General features: G+C 48.5%; 1 protein-coding gene across 1 annotated transcript; it reads left to right on the forward strand.

Annotated features, from left to right (window-relative positions):
• Positions 1-1034: 1034 nt before the first annotated feature.
• Positions 1035-8201, forward strand: lrp12 (low density lipoprotein receptor-related protein 12). The gene is made up of 11 exons (XM_053446996.1): positions 1035-1931; positions 2569-2625; positions 2715-2850; positions 3184-3386; positions 3574-3821; positions 3917-4066; positions 4179-4400; positions 4534-4800; positions 4917-5119; positions 5209-5341; positions 5574-8201. The coding sequence occupies exons 1-11, from the start codon at positions 1886-1888 to the stop codon at positions 6501-6503; spliced, it is 2595 nt and encodes an 864-aa protein (XP_053302971.1). The 5' UTR covers positions 1035-1885; the 3' UTR covers positions 6504-8201.
• The last annotated feature ends 308 nt before the right edge of the window (positions 8202-8509 follow it).

An 8509-nucleotide genomic window follows, 5' to 3' on the forward strand; every position in this document is an offset into this window, starting at 1 on the left:
ACAAATGAGCCGGGGCCTAACCACACCAACAACATGAAGTGAACATGAAATCTATAAATCCTGATCTCGGACTGGACGACCACAATCTGGAATTATAACAACCATATATGTGCAGGTTCGACAGTGGGTGGCGTTTGACCTTCTCCCTGGGAACATTTGTTAATGCAACGGGTGGAGGGGGGGGGGGGGGGTAACCTCGCAGCAGATGGCGACTTTCACTGTGTGTGGGGCGGGGGCACACAGTGAAAAGGGGGGGGCAGAGAAAAGGAAACAATGGAACAGCTGAAAGTCTGCCGACCCACACGACAGATGTGAAAACACATGTTCAGTCCTACTCTCTCTCAATCCTTCCTCTAGTGTTAAACCAGAGTGTAAGAGATTTAAATGAAACTGTTACATAAAGTTGTCTCATGTGTTTCCAGATCCTGGTGCTTTATACTTCTACTGTCTGTCCGTCCCTGGAGACGGGTCCTCACATGTGTCTCTGAGGTTTCTATGTATTTGTACCTGTTAAAGGGTTTTAGTAGTTTGTCCTGACTCTTGTTGAGGGTGAAGGACAGAGGATGTCTCACCATGTTAAAGCCCTATGAGACGAATTGTGATTTGTGATTATGGGCTATACAAATACAATTTGATTGATTGATTGATGGACCATCAACAACATAAAGGAACAAACAGGACTGTCTTGTTTCTCTGAATCTCTGCTGCACCATTTTCAAATGGAAGAAAACTATTAAAAACAAGAAATGTTCTGTTTAATCATAAAGCAAAATTCAGTTTATTTGAAAAGTAAAATTAATTTGATTTATTATTTAAATATGTTTTATTTAATAAGTAATATTTAATTGGTTTATAACGTATATATGTATTTATAAAGTAAATGTTCAGTTGATTGTAATATGTTTATTATAAAGTAGATTTGTTTATTGTAAAGTAAGTAGATGTTTTCTAAAAAATATATATTGATTTAATCTGATTTAGCGGATTAAAGAGAGAAACAGAAGATAATCTGGTTGTTGATTGGTCGGTGGATATTACGTCACAGTCCCTAACTGTAGTTGTCCAGCTCGACACAAAGCTAGCAGCTAACGGCTCAGAAGAACCAGGGGAAGCTAACAGCTAACAGCTCAGAAGAACCAGGGGAAGCTAACAGCTAACAGCTCAGAAGAACCAGGGGAAGCTAACAGCTAACAGCTAACACAGGCAGTGAAAGTGTCGTCAGACTGACACTAACATCTCACCAGCTGGTCTCCGTTATCTCGGGTTAGCTCTGGTTAACCCGGGTGACTATCGGACTGGTCCCCCGCTTAGCTGCGTTAAATGTCCCAGCTAACCGTCCAGTGTTATTCATGTTAGCCTCGTTAGCCGGATTCCAGCTGCTAGTTTGTGGTCAATTGTTTTGTACAGAAGAAGCAGGCTAGCCAGATAGCTAGCCTCTCTTTCTTTACTCTAGCTAGCTGCTGGTTCAAGTCGTTAGCTATAATAACAGGGTAATAACCGGGTTTTAATCATGTGTCGGATTGTTCTGACCATCGAGCCCGTCCCCGAAGCGAGATGTTGTTAAAACAGTCCAGTACTTTTAGCTAGCAGAGCTAGCCTTAGCTGTTAGCCAGCAGGAATCCGATTTCTTTGTTTGCTTCGGCAGCTGATGGTTTATGATGTGAGCGCAGGTTAGCGCTGTTAGCTTAGTTAGCTGGTAGATGATAGACAGGACCGTCCGTTTGATGGTTTAGGGTCGGTGTGTGTGAGCAGATGCAAAGCTAACAGATTAACCAGTGACCACGGGTCTGAGATCAGCGGACACTGCAGAGCGGAGTGAGGCTGACATGCAGCTGTAGGTTCACCGGTCAGCACCGCTTCACACCCGGGAACCAGAGGAGGCAACATGGCCCTGGGGTCAGCGTGGGTCGTCTACCTGCTCATACTGTCAGGTGAGTCCACTGACTCAGGATCAGCTGGTACCAACATGGAGTGAATGCACCGCTGCTCGTTAATCAATTCAGGGGTCGTGCTGCGTTCAGGGGTCTGTTGGTGAAGCATTGAATGTGGGGAACTCCATAAATAAATTGTTTATGATTATACATGATGAATGTATGTGTTATTTTAATAAACGTGTATAATCCTTTTGAATCATAATAATATAATAATAACTGTTTATACTTTTACATTTCCCTGTGTTTATATTTGTATGTTGACTCATTTATTACTGATTTCTCTTTGCTAATTTCCACGTCTTGTTATTCAGTTGAACTGGTTTGCACCTGAACTTTCTGAGGCTGAGCTGGTTTGCGGAGTGCGTTGGTGGAAATATGTTGAGAAATCTGATTTATCCTAAATTGAGTTTTTTCTATATGATAATTAAACAAATGGGTCAAATATTTTAATCAGATTTCAAGCTAGTTTTCTGTTGTTCAAAGTTGCCACATTAAACAGTTTTTCAGTTTTGTGATGATTGTTGGAGCCGATGATGTTGTCATGCAGCTTCTGTGCTAGCTGGAAGAGATTAGGTGATGCTAGCTCTCTCTTGTTCTCATCTTGTTAACTATCTGTGCACTAATGCTTTCCCAGGATGCATTGCAGCCTCTCAGAGGAGCGACAACGTCTATGTGTCTGGAATTTCAGACGGTGAGGTCACAGCCACAATAATGACGCATCAGCGATTCACAAAACCCTCAAACTCCCCAGTTTGACTCACCAGATGTTTGTCTGTGCAGCCTGCAGCGACGTGGCGGAGCTCCTGCGGGCGTCCAGCGGCATCATCACCAGCCCCGGGTGGCCCTTCCAGTATCCAGCCAGACTGAACTGCAGCTGGAACATCCGAGCTCGGCCTGGAGACACCATCACTGTCAGGTAACCTTCAAGCAGATCCTTTCCAAGGCACCAGTGAGTTTCACAGGACATCATTCTTCATGTCTTCACACCAGTGTGTATAAATATTATAACATCATATTTTTTCAGCTGAAGATTTATCATAGATGGAACAGAAATTATACAGCAGCTGATATCAGAGAAAAATATACATTTTTTACAATAACACCGTAAAACTTAATGGATTAAAAAGTGCTCAACATGTTTCTAATGAATTTAAATTGTAAACTATCAGATTTAATCCCCCCCCCCCCCCCCCCTTCAGATTCACCCAAAAGACTTATTTGACTGGTTTCTATTTGTGTCCTCTGGTAGTTTCCAGGACTTTGACCTGCAGGGTTCCCACCACTGCTCGTCGGACTGGATGTCCATCAGCAGCTATAGGAGCCTGGACGGACTGAGGGTTTGTGGTTCATCACTGCCCCCCCCCTACATCTCGTCCCAGGACCATGTCTGGATCCACTTCCACTCTGATGACAGTCTGACAGGAAAAGGCTTCAGACTGTCCTACATCACTGGTGAGGACTCGGCACGTACTGGTCAGGGATGTTTCCTGAGGCTGATTCACAGATTCCTTAGTGCAGTGTTGAACTGACAGCCTTTCTGACCTGGACTGTAAAGCCAGGTTCACAGCTCACGATTTCCTGCCGGTGAAGAATCATCTGTTTTAGTAAGTCAATAATCAAAAGGGCCTTGTTGTTGTAGGTAAACCAGAGGCGTCCAGCTGTGATGTGGACCAGTTCCACTGCTCTAACGGGAAGTGCATCCCAGACTGGTGGCGCTGTAACTCCATGGATGAGTGCGGAGACAACTCAGACGAGGAGCTGTGTGTGGACTCGCCCTTCTCCTTCCAGCCATGCAGCCTCAACCAGTTCCCCTGCCTGTCCCGCTACACCCGCATCTACACCTGCCTGCCACACAGTCTGCGCTGCGACGGCAGCATCGACTGCCAGGTACCAGCCGCTCGCCCCCCCACCTGAAGCTGTGTCTGTGCTTTATTCAGCCCTCGACCACAGTAGTTAGAGTGTCAGTTGTTTTCTTTCCCCAGGACCTCGGAGATGAGATCGACTGTGACGTTCCCACCTGTGGAGAATGGTTGAGGAACTTCTACGGCTCCTTCAGTTCTCCAAACTACCCTGACTTCTATCCTCCAGGGAGTAACTGCACCTGGCTGATCGACACAGGAGACCACAGGAAGGTAACATCTGACCTCTGACCTCTGACCTCATCGCAGTCGACCTGACAGGGGCTTGATTTCCACCAGCTCCTCCCTGGACTTATGTTGTTCTCCCTACGTTCTCCTCCTGCAGGTCATTCTGAGGTTCACAGACTTTAAGCTCGACGGAACCGGTTATGGAGACTATGTGAAAGTCTACGATGGTCTGGAGGAGAACCCTCGCCGCCTCCTCAGGGTGTTGACTGCCTTCGACTCCAGGGCGCCGGTGGCTGTGGTTTCATCTTCCGGTCAGCTACGAGTTCACTTCTACGCCGATAAGATTAACGCGGCCCGAGGGTTCAACGTCACCTACCAGGTGATCTTGATTTGACCTGGGTTCTGCAGCAGCAGATTCTGCTTCATCTGTTGTGGTTCCGACTCGATGCTCAAGTTCATTTTGAAGGTGGATCGTGGGTTCTGTTTAACCTGTCTTTCTGTGTTTTCTTAAGGTGGATGGGTTCTGCCTGCCCTGGGAGGTTCCCTGTGGGGGGAACTGGGGCTGTTACACGGAGCAGCAGCGCTGCGATGGCTACTGGCACTGTCCCAACGGTCGGGATGAGCTGAACTGTTCCTCGTGTCAAGAGGACGAGTTCCCCTGTTCCAGAAACGGAGCGTGTTACCCTCGATCAGACCGTTGCAACTACCAGAACCGCTGCCCCAATGGTTCTGATGAAAAGAACTGCTTCTTCTGTCAGCCTGGGAACTTCCACTGCAAGGTACTGATCACCTTGGGAAACATAAACCCAAACAAAACCGAGATTAATTGTCTGTGCCAAGGTTTAGATAAAAAATAGATATTTTTCACTATCAATTTAACCTTTGACCTCTGCAGAATAACCGCTGCGTGTTTGAGTCGTGGGTTTGCGACGCTCAGGACGACTGTGGAGACGGAAGTGATGAGGAGAGCTGCCCCGTCATCGTCCCCACCAGAGTCATCACGGCTGCTGTGATCGGCAGCCTCATCTGTGGCCTCCTCCTGGTCATCGCCCTCGGCTGCACCTGCAAACTCTACTCGCTGCGCATGTTCGAACGCAGGTGAGGACGCAGCGACGCCTCGCAGACCATCTCCTCCTCTGATTGGTTACAGCTTCTCAGTGATGGGGCTCTCTGATTGGTCATTTCAGGTCTTTTGAGACTCAGCTGTCCAGAGTTGAGGCAGAGCTGCTGAGGAGGGAAGCTCCGCCCTCTTATGGTCAGTTGATCGCCCAGGGACTGATCCCACCCGTGGAGGATTTCCCAGTGTGCTCTGGGAGTCAGGTAGAAATAATTTTTGTTGTCTCCATGCTCATTACCCACCCCCCCCCACCGAGTCCCAGTGCAGATTGTGGTGCCCAGCAGCATCAGGACTGTATGTGCTCCTCGGAGCTGAACCTCAGTTTCTCCTTCAGGATGAACGTGTCTTGCTCATGTTGTCGAGTTTCTCGTGTGTTACAGTGTCAAAGTAAATGTCGGGGTTGACATGTTCTGATGGTTTGTTCTGTCTCCTCAGGCGTCTGTCCTCGAGAACCTCCGCCTGGCCGTCCGCTCTCAGCTCGGCTTCACCTCCCTCAGACTCCCGTCCTCCACTCGTCACAGCAACCTGTGGCGCCGGCTCTTCACCTTCTCACGGTCGCGGCGCTCCGGTTCTTTGGCTCTGGTCTCTGCTGACCTGGAGGACAGCGCAGGTACTGGGAGCACTGGGAGCTCTGGGTCAGACCTGCTGTCTCCGGACTCGGACGATACAGACACAGAGGGGGAGCGAGGGAGGGAGAGAGGTGTGGGTGCGGTGGGCGGGCCTGTGGCCCCCCTCCCTCAGAAGACCCCCCCTTCCACTGCTGTGGAGGCTGTGGTATCCGTGACGACGTCTGCGACGCCTATGACCCCTGTACCGGGCAGCGAAAGGTGTCGTGACCGGCCCAGAGAGGCTCCGCCCCCTTCCAGTCCTGTCACAATGACAACATCCAATCCAGATCCTGAATGTCACAGTGATAGCTCAGAGATACAGGCCCCGCCCACCTCTGCCCTGCAGCGTCTGGCCCAGAACCTGCACCGCTTCGCTAGGAACCTGACGAGGACAAGTCAGAACCAACAGAACCAGACCTGGACCAATCATAGCCCCCTCCATCAGCTGGAGACAGGAAGACACGGGTCCGAGGCTCCTGAGCGACGAGGCAGCAGAGACGAGGAAGAAGATGTGGAGCTTCTCATCCCTGTGTCCGACTCTGACTCCGCCTCCTCCTCATTGATCAGCGATGTCCATCAACCGCTGCTGGAGCCACACCCCTCGTCCTCCACAGGCCACGCCCACCGTCCCCACAGAGGCCGGGATGGCCCCTGTGAACACTGTGGGATGGTCCACACGGCTCAGGTCCCTGACGCCTGTCTGGAGGCAACAGGCAAGATGGAGAGCAGCGACGACGAGCTGCTGCTGCTCTGCTAACAACCCGCGTGGGCTAACATGCTAACTGACACGTCCATACCACGAGTACTACCCTGACCCATCATCTAGAGTTAGCTTACATGCTAACTGACATGACTACTGCTAATACAGCCCTGTCCTTACACCTACAGTTAGCTGACATGCTACAACACTGACACAACACGTTTAGACAGCAAGCCAACATGCTAACACCTCAGACTGAGAAACCAGCCTTAGTCGAACCCCTTTAGCATGTGTTAGCATGTTAGTTGGACTGAAGGTGAGTGCTCAGCAGCCCTCCAGTGATATGAACCAATTAGTGAATGAAGGGAGTGATGTCATTATGGTAATGACACCCCACCCCCCTCCCATCCATATGTTCCCTGGTCCGTCGTTCAAAGCACCCCCCCTCATCCCAGCAGCTGGACGTCCTCCTTGATATGGCCTCCTCAATAGACTTCCTGGTACGACTGTAAACTGAGTCCTGACAGAACAATCTGAAGAGTCCGAGGAACCTGGTCTGCCTCTGAGCTGTGGACGTGCGACAGTTTAAATGGTCCTTCTCCATTTCCCTGTGCGGTTTAAGGAAATGATGAGTAGCACGGGTCATGTGATCAATGGAGGCAGCTGAATACCAGAGGGTTCCCTAAAGTTTGATGGTCACAGAAATTCCAATTTGTGAGGTTCAATCGTTTCCATCTTGATCATGTAGAAGCCTGCACTGTTATGTATCTTTACTATATATTTATATACACACCACGGCTTGTATATGAAATTCTATAGCTCCCATTGAAGATCAGCTCATCGTCTCAGAGGCCACATGGAACACGACACACTAAAATAAACATCTGGATGATGTTGTAAATCAGAATCCGTCACCTTGAACATCTGGACCATCGTAGAAACCAGCTTGGTGCTGACTGCTCCGAGCCGGTGCTCCCGATATTTATTCCTCAATATTCTCATTTAACTTTTAACTTCCTGACGTGTGTCGAACACGGAGTCGAGTGGACGAATCACTGATCTCCACACACAATAGAAACCACGTCATTGATCGCAGACTGATCTGAGGACCATCAGGGTTCAAACTAAGTGAAGGATTATCTTGGCGCTCGCTGCCTCCACTGGTCACGTGACCCTTGTCCCACCTGAAGACTGTTGTCTGATCGTCCTCCTGTACGTGACTATGATTCAACACTGAGGTCAGGTTCCTGATGTCTGATGTTCCACCTGTCCCCTGACCGGCTCCACAGGAAAGATGTCCAATCACACTGTTCATTCTAAAGTCTTAAAGTTTTATTGATCCTGTGAAAAAAAGTTGTAGATGTGTCAAACCTACGACAACAGAATGAAAAAGTGTTTAAAGTTCTGGAGGTCAAACAACTGAAACATCTTTATGCATCAGTGTTAACAATTATTATTCAACATAAGTCTGAATACGAGACTGGAGGAGGAAGTGATCATGTGACTCCCTCCTCAGACTGAAGCCAAACGTCTATTTATGATCTTTGTTACAGTTTTTGGTACTCGGCTCTCAGCTGACCTTGTGTGACTGTGTATATTTATTATTAATAATATGACTGTGGTTATTGTGTTAAGTTGCTGTTGTGTAGCTGTTTTTTCTGACCTGCATGATTCAAGTGGTTTGGTGTTAGTTTTTCTTTGAGTCTGTAAAATTAAAAACTTTAACTGCACTAAAGGATTAAAGGTTCACATGAAGTCTGACGAGTCTTTATCTTCACATTCTGACACCATAGTTCAAATATTATTAATGATGATAAAAAAAAGTGTTAAGTCCAGAGTTCAGTGTTACGAGGGGACGTGAACTGGCTCTTTATTATAACCGGCTGGTCCCAGGCTCATGGCCCTCAGTCAGCCTGTAACATTCAGTCCCTGGGGGGTGCAGTCCCCCTGTTGTCTGCCTCACTTCTCTACCTGGAGACTGACTGACGAGGAGGACGTGGAGGACTCTCGCTCTCAGCTGAGCTTCCACCACCTGAGACACTGCAGTCTGTTGGGCGTCCCCA

The sequence above is a fragment of the Pleuronectes platessa genome, chromosome 18 (genome assembly GCF_947347685.1).
Source record: "Pleuronectes platessa chromosome 18, fPlePla1.1, whole genome shotgun sequence".
NCBI classification, from domain to species: Eukaryota; Metazoa; Chordata; class Actinopteri; order Pleuronectiformes; family Pleuronectidae; genus Pleuronectes; species Pleuronectes platessa.

Bases quoted from the DNA above. Each gene is read 5' to 3' on its own strand.
- lrp12 (XM_053446996.1), top strand. From the start codon at position 1,886: ATGGCCCTGGGGTCAGCGTGGGTCGTCTACCTGCTCATACTGTCAG. The intron at 3,387-3,573 runs GTGAGGACTCGG...TTGTTGTTGTAG, and splicing joins CAGACTGTCCTACATCACTG to GTAAACCAGAGGCGTCCAGC. The intron at 3,822-3,916 runs GTACCAGCCGCT...TTCTTTCCCCAG, and splicing joins ACGGCAGCATCGACTGCCAG to GACCTCGGAGATGAGATCGA.